Below are 12,781 nucleotides of genomic sequence, written 5' to 3'. Positions count from 1 at the left end.
CTATAACAGGTCCTTTTCAACAGAACAGAAAGAAATCGCTGTTCTCTACACTACAGTAGTGTCCGTCCCAAATGGCGAAGCTGGTCAAGTCATCCTGGTCAGTCTCCACAGCGACAGTAACACATACCAAATGCTCAAAAAATGAGCTAGTCCTGTTAACACAGTCGGTCGACACAAGAATTCAGTAAACAGCACTTTTAAATCGTCATCTGGTTTCTTCGTAAACTCCACACTTCATGGATGCACTTTAAATTCCCATTAACCCATCTCGTTGACAGTTCAACCGCCTCGTGGCCTGATGAGCTAAGCACATCCATTGTTTATCGGTCAGGTACCTTTAGCGAACACGAAATAAATCTCTGACTTTTGTAACTTAAACATTTTTGCTTCTCAATTTAAGATATACTGCCAATTTTAAAGATAATGAATGCTTGTTAAACATGCTGGTATGTAAATTAAATGATTAAAAATATGCAAAGTGGAACTACTTGTTTATTGCTCAACTGTGTATTTCGTCACCATTGAAAACGCATCACCTTGCTCGCGAAAAAAGCTGTTCAATTAATGTTTTCAGGACGGTGTATTGCTTTTTACTGTAAAACATTTTATTTTTCTTAATTTCAAATAATAAAAGTGATTGTAATAGAACGTAAAGATAAGGTTTGAAATACATCTTTTTAACATTTATGAGGGTACATGTATGCAACACAAAACCATTCAAACATATTCCATGATGCGCGTTAAATAAACGGACATAGGCCGACGCTGCAACACTGAGTTGGTCATTTAGCAACCTTCATAAAGTAACGACCTGTATACATTAAAAGATATTTAAACTCATCTTTGAAAGAAGGATGAATGTTTTGACCTTTTTTTCAAAGGAGTACCTACTTTTGGTAGTTCATATAGGGACAATAGTTAAGAAAACAAGGTCAACCTAGCAAAACGGAAGTTTCATGAGACACCTAAAAATGCGATATCCTTGTTTTTCAGACATACTGGTCATAAGTACAAATGCAGAGGTTGTGAATGTTCGTGTTTGGACACACTTTTCAAATGCAAAACATGTAAGGACGTGTATGTTTGTCTAGGATGTTACACCAAAGACCGATTCAAGTAAGTTATCATTATCAGTCATTGATCAAGTAAAAGTATGAAGATAGAACATTTAAAAAGATTTTGTTTCCAACACTTCCCCGGTACATTCCTGCTTTTGCTAGGGAAATGACAAATATGTCTTAACCTACCTATTGCCAGACAGATCATACGTACTTAATATATACACTTTATTTATTTTAGAACAATTATGAAACAAGTTATTTCAATCTATATTAATGACTCGTCTTGGCCCGGATGTTAGCGCCCGGGGGGTCTTATTTTGGGAGGAAACTGGAGTACTCGGAGAAACCCCGCGTGGTCGGACAAGTGACCCAATACCTTTTCACGTCCGATCGGGATCCACACTCACACGTGCTTTATACAGTGTAACCAGGCTAATTTAATCTTTTTTTGTCACATTTCATGCACAATTGATGATGACTACAACAGTTTTAATGGTAAAATGTAGGAAAGTGTTGGAGAAAAATAATCAATAAGTCATGTGTGAATCTCACCCTTTGGACAAGCCGAGTGGTAAACTTCCAACATCTTATCCCAAGGGTTGATATTTCTCTGTCTACGCACACTGCAGTTCCTCCAAAGCACATCAGCAATTAAGGGAAATGGAATATTCACGCTTTTCATGGTTAATATGTATAAAGCAACGGCTGTTAATACAAGACATTTAAAAGTATATTCTAATCTCTATAAAAAAAAACATTCTTCAAAATCAGCATTCCATTAATTAATTCATTAATGCTTAGATGAATATGCAAATGATCGATACATAATAATCCATGAGCGGAAAAGCTTCATGTTTGATAAAAAAATAAAATAAAAATATCTTGCATTGTTTTTCAATACTATAGTCACCCACCGACACATGAGCTGGAAAAAATAGTTCGAGTAAAATGTAAGTATCAGTGATATGAATGTACATGTATATTAGAGATATCCATTATAATGTTTATATATCACAATTGGAAACCCAGCATAATGTTTATATATTATATAATGGAATACCCAGCATAATTTTTATATATTATATAATGGGATACCCATTATAATCTTTATAGATATATAACAAAGAAAATCAACCACAATGTTTAACAGAAGGATAAATTTACGATAAATGCCTATATATAGCAGAGGGATAGTCACCATGGTATAAATACACATCAAAGGAAAAGCAGGCATAATGTTATATATTACATAAAAACGAGATAGCGAGCATAATTTAATAATAATATAACAAAGAAACATCCACTGATAAGGAATGGTACGGGTGAAAATGTAAATATAAGTTGGAAAAACCATGATGAGTTATTGATGCACTTTACTTGTATGACGTTTAATGCTTGTTGTGACGTCCAATTACATGTTAGATGCTGCTCGAATCACGTCTGATGACCAACACGAGGCTACAAAGGCTGTCTTGGAAACAGTGGTGCAAACCGATACTAAAACAAAAGGACTGGTGACGATTTATGACTTTGGAGGAGAAAAAATATTCTACAACACCCATCATTGTATCCTCACGAACGACATGATCTTCATTTTAGTCTTTGATGTGTCCATATGTCTTGATCAGAATGAAGAGAGAAAAGAAGCCGGATATGGTAGGTATTGAGATTACACAGTATGCGATGTGGACTTGAGTTGACCATAACCCTTAAAGCTGAAAGTTTTAGGCATACTTAGTAATATCCGGGTTACTAATCATTTTGTCTTTGGAGACTTTGGAAAATGTAGGGTTTTGATTGTACGATACATTTGACCAGTAAAAGGTAAATTATAGAGTACGAGGAAATGGATTATTATCTTACCTTATATATCAAACAATAAACGAATTAGTGAATAAATGTTGCCAATAAGCGATATTTGATTGATAGATGTTTGGTTATTGAGTCGAGTTGATATTGATGAAAGAAGAAGTAAGAGATATATCTCCGAACAATTTCACATTTCTATTTGTACACTGCAACATGAAATACATTACGATTTTGTATGTTATTTATAACATAAAATGTATGTAACAAATATAAATACGTACAGACGGTAACAAATTACCAACTTCGAAATTCTTTTTTAACACCTGAACCATATAGCATATATAGTGGTGATGATACTATTATTAAACAAGCTTGATATTGCAGAGAATAGCGTTGCCGATTTAATTACAAATTAAACTTTGAGATTATTCTCTTATAATGTATTAAATAAAATATGGATTTATTTTCATTAAGAGAGAAAATCATGACGTAATAATGATAGCCCTATCATATACATTCTGCAAAGGACATAATTTTAGTGTCCAAAAAAGGAAACTTTTCATGTTTTTCATTCCAATATACCAACCATGATTTTTGTTATGATTCAGATTAAGTGTAATGTTTAACTAATGTTCTAATGCAATGGTACATCTACCGCATTTATTTTGTCCGCATCATCTGGTACATCCCTTACCCCATATAGAAGTTTCAATCTGTAAAACATGTCCATTGTGTCTACGTTTATAGACAGAATAGAGTTCTGGCTAAGGTCCATAGCTACCAGTGCTATTGATGAAGCTTTAAAGAAGAGAGGCACGCCACCAATAATTCTGATAGGCTCTCATATGGATCTAGTTCCTGGCAGCGTAAGTAATACCATTTTTTACATTCAGTAGATACTAAATTGATTGTTAATGTTGTGTAACAAATATGCTCAAAACTTCCATAGTAAAGTCTTCCTTCCTTTTTCGGTTTATGCTTTTTTCCCACTTCCGTACACTATCGTTTTGTCATTGTCTTCCTATGTATCCTTCGCCATATAACCTTTGTTGTTTTGAGGACGTTAGCCAAAACAAACTGTTATTTATTGTCTTATTCCGTGTTATTGTTCATTTAGGAAGATGAGAAAGAAGACATATTCAGAGGTATCCTGACTCGATTGTCTTCCAATCCAGAAATCAAGACTGTCATACAGAAACATGTCAAAGACATGTTTTATGTTTCAAATCTCAACGATTCTTCCAAAAACCGAGAATTGTACGACAAAATCTGGAGAGCAATCATTGACGCAGCAGAGTGCCAGTCCCAATGGCTTAAAGAAATCCCAGCAAGATGGTTAGCCCTAGAACAGGAACTTGTCAAAAAGAAAATAGCAGGCTATAAAGTGCTGGAATTTAAAGATCTTAAACTATTGAACAAAACGTTAGCGGTTCCATTACAAGATGCAGAAGAAATCAACACATTTGTGAGGTAAAATGATGGATAGAAATTCTTATATTTGCATCCATCCTTGCCATAAGCTTTAAAAACACAATACCTTAGGTTGTTTTTTTTATCTTTATAATATACTCAAACAAATAATGTTAACAGGTGTGTTGTTTTAAACGACGAAAATAAGTACAAATGTCAGTAGACCATGTGCAAAAATAGGTATGTGCAAATTGTAACATTTAGTATGTACAACATACTATTTATATGATATAATTTGGCATTGCAGATACCTGAAAACTACAGGATATTTCCTTTGCTTTGGCCTGGATGAATGGGAAGAAAGCCTCGAAAGCAAAAAGACGCGAGGAAGGGAAAACAGTTGCTTCATCATTCTTGATCCTCAGTGGATCATATCGGCCTTCAAGTGCATCATTACAAGTCCAAAATATAAAACAAACCTCTCTATTAAAGAAAAAGAAGAATGGCAAGCATATGAAGAATCCGGCGAACTTCCAGTGGGCTTCATGCAGTCTTTGATGAAAAAGGAAACTGGACAACAGTTCATTGAGAAATTCAAATTCATCTGCATTGTAATGGAAACCCTCGGTCTCATTTCAAGTCCACTACTAGACACCAACGAAGAATTAGAGGAATATATCGTTCCTTGTATGATGAAAGAAGCGGTTCCGAGTCGGATTCAAACCATCTTGGATAAGCCATTCACCATCAAGACACCTGTCCTTTGTATCAAGTTTGATAACGATTTCATTCCGCAGGCAATATGGGACAAAACTATTGCGAAATGTTTGCACAGATTTAGGCCGATGACAGAACCTGGATATGAACAATCAGAATTGATACAACGAGGATTTGTATGTTTGTCAGAAAATAATTTGTGGAAGGTTGTCTTGAACTGTCACAAAAATGCTATGAAAGTACTTTTGTTTGCAAGAAGTGGATCTCGCATTCCATCAGGAAAAGGTGTGGAATTTCGAAAATTCTTAGACTTTTGGCTTCCAAGGGTACTTGAAATGAACCACCAAGGTCATTTCCGGTACAACTACTACCTGCACAACGACTACCAGTTTTCAAAAAATGAAATAATGGTAAAAGCAGAAGATCTTGCAGAGCTAGACCAACTGCCATGTCAGGGTGGAAACGGAGAAAGCTTCCTAAGTCAAAAAGACTATGGTATCTGGTTCGAGGACAACACACAGGTAAACACTACATACGTCTTTGTAAGGATACCAATTCTACTGCAGACAAAACCATAGAGAACTCTGTAGGTTTTCGCTTTTACATCGACGTTCACTCTATTTTATTTTGGATATAACTGTAGCACGGCTGGGTCCATATGCTATTGTTGACCAGGTAGCTTTGTGTGTTTGAGCGACAGTATAATGATCGAGAGGTTCTGGGCTCTAATCCTGCTCTTGCCCCATTGCATTGGTACACTCATAAAACCGTGTATCTTTACATCCTTTTCATAAAAAGATGCAAAGTTGAGTTTTCTTTTCAGAAATAGTTTATCAAATGTATAGTCATGCAAGAAGATAGGTTCAAATGCATAGTTACAGTTTTAACCGTGTTGCTGGGATCCTTAAAAGCGAAAACTGTAGAATTTTCTTGTTGGTGTGTTTCAAATTTTCATTCCCAAAACAAGGTTAACCTCATTTTTTCATGCTCTTTGGAGAAAATAGAGGTTACACATTGAATGTGTCCGTCCTTCTATCTGCCATGCTTTAGTTTCCGTTCAATAAATGTCTAATGTGGCCAAAATTGGTTCTATCAGTTTATCATTGCTACTTGAGTCTGATTGGTAGATTTATTTTCGTCCAATAACTGCCCTACAAATATTTCAATTTCAACCAATTAAGGAATGCAGATATTTGTTCTAATATACACACCATATTTGTAAGTTCTACACTAAACATATTCTACTCCAAGTGTCATCAGTGAATCAGTGTTACAAAATTGCACAAAAAGCAAGAATTTAGTGTATAATATTTAACCATTGAGCCATGCATGGAGAAGTTAACATTATGAAAGAAACTTTGAATGTCATTTCTACACTCGGGTTAGATCATGAATCGGTTGTCCATCGGTGTAAAACATACGTACAATTTATAAGTCAAATAGATATATGGATTTACATGTATTAATCATTCATATTTGTTATTTTCAGGTACAATGCAGTGTTGGAGCAGGTAAGATCATTACATCATTTTAAAAAAAGACATCCAAATATTGAAGTTTATCAAGTTAGAATATCGTGTGATAAAAAACTCAGTTTACAATGAAAAGTATATTTTATTTCTAGTCGATGCACTGTCTGTCCATGTTCCTGATAGAAGTCCATCACCGAAGGAAATGGCAAGAATCAGCAAGTTTATAGGGAAGGATTATCAATCCTTCTTCATGCAGCTTAAATGCCCGATTGCATCGGTAGAACGCTTCTTTCATGATTACCAGGGTTTTTCCTGTCGAGTCCCTATCACCAAAATCCTCGTTGATATGATCAACTCCAGGCCAAATATCGGATTCCCACAGATCGCATTTGCTATGAAAGAAGAAGACATAGATGTGAAACAGTTACAGACTGTTCTTGACAGTAACCGGAATTACCAGTATACAGGTAATTTTCATTTTCGGAAACCATTTCTCAGCATACCGTGATGGTTAATACCATAAAGTTACGCATCTGTCTTAATATTGTCACACCTATTTAAAAGTCAAACGTTTGATGGATCAGTAATTATTGCGGAATGACGAGGTTTCCTCAGGAGAAACCAGTGATAGGTATTTCGACATAAAAAAAACTATACTAAACTAACAGGAAAACCAATCAGCAAGACGGAGTACTTATGTTTATTTATTTATTTATTTTTGATGTATTGTATATCCATATCAATTTGTTAGTGATACCGTGATCAAAGTCAAAGCTCAAACAACAGCTTATCATTTTCAAATTTGGAATGAGATTTATCAGTTTGGTACGAATAATCAATAAGTTGGTAATGAACAGAAAATGAAAATTATTTTGAGAGCTTTCGAAAACGTCTGTTTTCTTTGTCAAGCAAAGAGCGCAAACGATCGGTGTCTCGACTATTAACCGCTGACAACAGTTACTATACCACAATGTGCCAACTTTTGAGACGTTTCGCCGGGAACCGGTCATTTGACCATTTGCTTGACTAAGGAAACAGACGTTTTCGAAAGCTCGCAAATCATTTGCATTTACTGTATGCGATAAAAACAAACTTACGTTTATTTTTATTATCATTCTAATAAGAGATTGATTGCTGATATCATATCGCAGACTTGTTATTAGGTTAAAGCGATGTGAGAACAAAGATGATTACAGCAGTAACGATTATTCAAACATTTCTGTGATTTTAGACATGGATTTTCCAGAGACACTTTTACAAAGAGCATTATCTGTCAACAACGTGTCCATTCTCATAGATTATATATCGCCAAAGGTATCCTTTATCCTCTTTCTGGAGCTGAATTTGAAGGTTAACACCATAGAAACGGAAGAGGTCAGCGTTAGAGATGTAAGGGAACAGATTACCACTTTAATAAAGCGCTGGATCAAAGATGAAGGCCGTGCTGCAACTGTACACAAACTCCTGCTTGCAATGAAGGAATGCGACATGAACATTTACGATCTTGTAAAGTCACTCCAAGAAAACATTTAAGGTAAATATTACATATACAAACAGTAAATATAAAGACTCAAAACGTAAATACCATTTTCATCAAACCACATAGTGTCTCGCTTTATGCACGCAATTTAATTCATCAAATAATGTATGACTTAAATGTGTTAAAGAGTAATATGATATTTGTGTGATCTAATTTGAAAATTCACGGAGAGAGATCATTTTAATTGATGTGTAATGCTATAGATTATCTCTGGTATCTTTTATCTATCCACATATAAGCTTGATATTATGAGTCATGTCCCAGTTATCTTTCCCTTGTCAATGTAAATGTATAGTTGCATATTAATACATATTGTATCTATGTTATGACAACACTAATGTAATTTTTAAGTTGTAAATTGTCGATGCCCTTGAATATTGATTTAGGTTTATAGTTGAATAATAAACTGTAAATAAGTCTTGGTCGCTCCTAATTTAGGGATATGTATTTTGTATCTACCCTTTTCAATGGTGATTTAAGTTACAGTTGTAGATATGTCAAATTCAATGCGAATGTAAGTGTATAACTATTGTCTCGTGTGTCTAACCCCAGACTAAAGCATTTCCCACCGTGAAGGGTTTCCATTTTGTTCCGCATCGTTTGACCACGTGATTGATCCCCGCTCATCCTGATTATAAAGTTGCAGAATGAATTTCCCGGAAATATTTCAATGAGTTCTGATTACCATAAACGGTCAGCAACTTAATATGAGTATGAATATAGAGAAAATTAGTATGCAAAGCCGATATGCATTAACTCATTCATCCATGAAATTTTATACTGAACTATTGGAACCTTTGAATCGGAAAGGTTAAAATATGTCTTCAGGGGTGAATGAGTGAAAAACAAAAACACATTTTTAAAAAACAAACGGCAGAGTTTTCATGCATTAATTTGTATGCCTTAAATAGATGTGTACTACTAGCATTACTTAGACATATTTATAAACAGACAAAGAGACATTGATGAAATTAATAATTGCAGCAAAAAAGACATGTTTCAGACATCGTCAGATTTACTGTGTGATATCAATACGTTACTCTTCAACGTTTCGATAGCATTCCTGGGTATTACGTCACGTACTCAAATGTTGATTGGTATATCCTAAACATATGTCACCATTGATATTTTTATGACAATTGAAATATTTCATATGTTATGATTATTGTTCATAGAGAATTATAACTTGCTATGAACTATCAGTTTTAATTCATTGGATCTATTGTGAAGTAAATGCTTATCTTAATTAAGGTAAAATACAGACACCCACTTTTATCGGATAAAGATGTGCAATGATCGTTTAAGACCAATGAAATAAATTATATATGTATTTTATTGAACATAGAGTATTATAGAGTAAAAGGAGTTATTGAATTTTATCTCATTTGGTTTATTGTGAAGTTTAATTGTCTTATTTATGGAATGATGATGTATGATGTACATAATGTAACGTTTATTCTAATAGTGTCTCAAAAGCCGAGTTCGGCTTGACATCACATTTTAACGTATGTTTTAAATGCCATTATCTAAACTGTGATAAGTTATTATGTAAATGATGCATGACACTGAAATAAACTTTTGATTGATTGATTGTTGTTCATGGCAGCTATAGATCACATGATTGTAATGAGTCGATATCTATCACGAACACAATTATATTTGGATCAACTGAAACGTGTAAACACGTTAGGTTGGTCATGTTATGTTTTATATCGTTATCCGAGTGTTCACTGTTATAATTACATTTGAGACGTCATCCTTGTGTAGCAATAACATAGTCAAATTGATAATCCTCGTATTGGGGCAAAGTCGTGCTAGCATTTATATTCATTATCAGAAATAAACAATGACCGAGACCGATCGACAAGTAAAGCACATGCTAGTGTTTCACATTGGTTAATATTTCGTGGCATTTACTTGGAAAAAAGTGTTAATACTTTTTTAAATGTTCACAGGCGAAGACGGTTCCTTAAATGTGTGACCCTGATAACTGAAATACCGTCCGTGGTCCACACAACTTAGTCACACCATATAGGTGTAAGCAATGAAGTATATCTGTCCTGGTATCTAGGCTATAAGTCATGTGACTGTCTCTGAAAGGTGCAATTATCTTTAAATTAAGCAGTAAACTGTGAACAGCAACAAATGCAAAATTGAATGTGTTTTTTTCATCAAATTGATTTATTAGAGTATTACACATTACATAAGAGCAAGTATGAATAAATGGTGATTCAACATTTGTTTTTTTATTTGTTTGATTGTTCATGTCATCGCATCAGCAAGGATCATATGAAGACGGGTACCGCAGAACGAACAGAAAAGGTAGAAAAGAGAGAAAAAAGAGATACCATTCCCAAATTTTACAATGGAGGAGCTGATGAATTAGAGTTCCCAATGTCCTTCAAGCAGAAGACACAAAAATAGTTAAATGGACATTAACATTTTGTTACAGGTAGTATTTGGTTGTTTTAGATAAAATGACGGACCCGCGGACTCTCGGAGCCCTCGGTATAGGACAAGTGGCCTCTTTGGGCCCTCGGTACAGGACCAGCGGCCTCATTGAGCCCTCTGTACAGAGTTGGCTCAAGTGTAAGATAGAAAAAACAAGAGATGTAAAATGACGGACCAGCGAACTCTATGAGCCTTCGGTATAGGACCAGCGGCCTATCTGAGCCCTCTGTACAGAGTTGGCTCAAGTGTAAGATTAAGAAAAAAACCCAGATGTTTGGGGATCTTGGCGCCCACTATCGTACCATCGCCATAAGATTGATATTTTCTTTTATCTGTTGGATTGGATAATGTAAATAGTAACTGTAACTTGTGGTAACTTTTGATAAAACTTTAACTGCTGTGGATGGCATTGTTCTTGCAAGAGAGGTTGTCGTTTGACCTACTTACAAGCGCAGTATTTAATATGTAGTTAGGATAATCTAAATTTGAAACTTTGAGAAAGATCTGCCTGGTGCTCATTGGGAAATAGCGATAACAATCTGCAACTGTCGAAAGCAACGTTGGTTGTTTGGCGACCATTTGGTTTTTCTGATTAGCCTCAAAATGAAACATATACAACTTAAGGCCTATGTAAATCAATATATGAAAATTAACGTATGAAACTTGAAGATCTGTTCAATACTTCTGGAGATAAAGTTGAGAACAATGTTTAAATCAAAATGAATCAAAGTACTGAAAGCCTCCAGACACATGCTTCAAATTCTCAAAATTAAAAATGGCTGCCTGGCCTTAAAATCAATATGCACGAATAAGGGTAATTGGAAATCAAAGAGTGAAATTCGAAAATGACCCCTCCAGGACTTTCTAAGAAATAGCGCTAACATATATTTATTCCCAAAATTTAAGATTACCGTCTGTCAGCCATTGCAGCTTTCTGATCAGTCCCAAAATTGATCTAAAGACCACGGGGAACCTATATGAGATGTTTGAGAAAGATCCCTATGTTCTTTCTGAGCAATAGTGCTAACAAACTTTTACTCTCAAAACGCAATATGGCTGCCTGTCTGCCATCCTAGTTTTCCGATCGGTCCCTAGATTTGGTATACAAACAATGACCCATGGGGAACTTAAACGAGAAATTGAGGAAATATCATTCCAATACTCTCTAAGAAATAGTGCTAATAAACTCTCTCAAAATTCCGGTCAGTCCCAAAATTGAAAATGCATACCCATGGGCCATTGAGAACTGCATGTGAAACATAACTTCAGGACTTCCTGTGAAATAGCACTAACAAGCTTTAACTCGGCAAATACAAAATGGCCGCCAGCTAACCCTTTTGGTTTTCAGATCAGTGCAAAATTAGATATGCATAACTTAAGTACTTTCTCAGAAATAGCCCTAACAAAGTTTAACTCTAAAATTAAAGATAGCCAACTGTCATCCATCTTGATTTTTCTGATTTGTCCCGAAACTTGATAGGCATAATCACAGACAATAGCAAACTTTCATGTGAAATTTGAGAAAGATCCCTGCTGTACTTTTTCAGAAAGGGCGCTAATAAGAGTGCCTTATCGCTCACCTGGATCTGGATGCCCTGTAATGGTATGGTTATAGGCTCAGGATCCCAAACATTCCAGAGTTCCAGAAATTAAGTCACTAGGGCTCCACATGAAACAATACTAACATCAGAATTGTGTTTGAATAGTTATGGGATGGAGATCTGACTGTTTCAAAGTAATTACCCAATAATTAAGTCCCTAGGGGTGAAACCAGTACCAAGGGTCAATATGACTGTATTAATCTCTGTATGCCTATCAAAGGTACATTTGGTTATTGGGTGGGGATCTCAACCATTTCAAGATACCTTCTATTCATACAAAATTGAGTCCCTCTTGTCTAAGGATGCTTTACAACTAAAATTTGGTTTAAATCCCTCTATTCTTACAGTAGGAAAAGGATTTTGAACATTTCCCCTTATGATTTCCCTAATGTGCCCCGCCCCTCTACCCCAGGGGAGCCTCCCCCTTCATTAATACAAAACTGAATTCATCTTGCTCATGAATGTTTTAGACAAAATTTGGTAAATTTGGCCACACACCCTGTTTATACAAAATTGAATCCCCTTAGCCGAGTATACTCCAGTCCATTTTTTGTTTAAATCCACCAAGCTGTTTAGGACTTGTACCGTTTTAAAGGAAAAGTTGATTGACGGACGGACAGATGCTGCACCATGACATAAGCTCACTTGCACTTCGTGTAGTGTAGCTAACAAACGATTATTCTCAAATTCAAGAGTCAGACATTTTGGTTTTCCATAAAA

At 35.2% G+C, this 12,781-nt stretch overlaps 1 protein-coding gene across 5 annotated transcripts in view; it reads left to right on the top strand.

Annotated features, from left to right (window-relative positions):
* The window catches only part of LOC110467072, a 25,532-nt gene extending 17,029 nt beyond the window's left edge, over positions 1-8,503 (top strand). For all 5 annotated transcript variants that reach the window (XM_021523972.1, XM_021523968.1, XM_021523971.1 and 2 more), the window contains exons 6-14: positions 994-1,116; positions 1,968-2,011; positions 2,484-2,717; positions 3,618-3,736; positions 3,988-4,340; positions 4,588-5,518; positions 6,487-6,508; positions 6,622-6,936; positions 7,701-8,503. In XM_021523972.1, the coding sequence (XP_021379647.1) occupies positions 994-1,116; positions 1,968-2,011; positions 2,484-2,717; positions 3,618-3,736; positions 3,988-4,340; positions 4,588-5,518; positions 6,487-6,508; positions 6,622-6,936; positions 7,701-8,002 (2,443 nt within the window). In that variant the 3' untranslated portion in view covers positions 8,003-8,503. The remainder of the gene's footprint in view (positions 1-993; positions 1,117-1,967; positions 2,012-2,483; positions 2,718-3,617; positions 3,737-3,987; positions 4,341-4,587; positions 5,519-6,486; positions 6,509-6,621; positions 6,937-7,700) is intronic.
* Positions 8,504-12,781: the final 4,278 nt, after the last annotated feature.

This window comes from Mizuhopecten yessoensis, unplaced genomic scaffold, assembly GCF_002113885.1.
Source record: "Mizuhopecten yessoensis strain PY_sf001 unplaced genomic scaffold, ASM211388v2 scaffold11157, whole genome shotgun sequence".
Taxonomy (NCBI): domain Eukaryota; kingdom Metazoa; phylum Mollusca; class Bivalvia; order Pectinida; family Pectinidae; genus Mizuhopecten; species Mizuhopecten yessoensis.
Note: the sequence above shows the minus strand (reverse complement) of the source record. Positions and strands in the feature narration are given on the sequence as shown.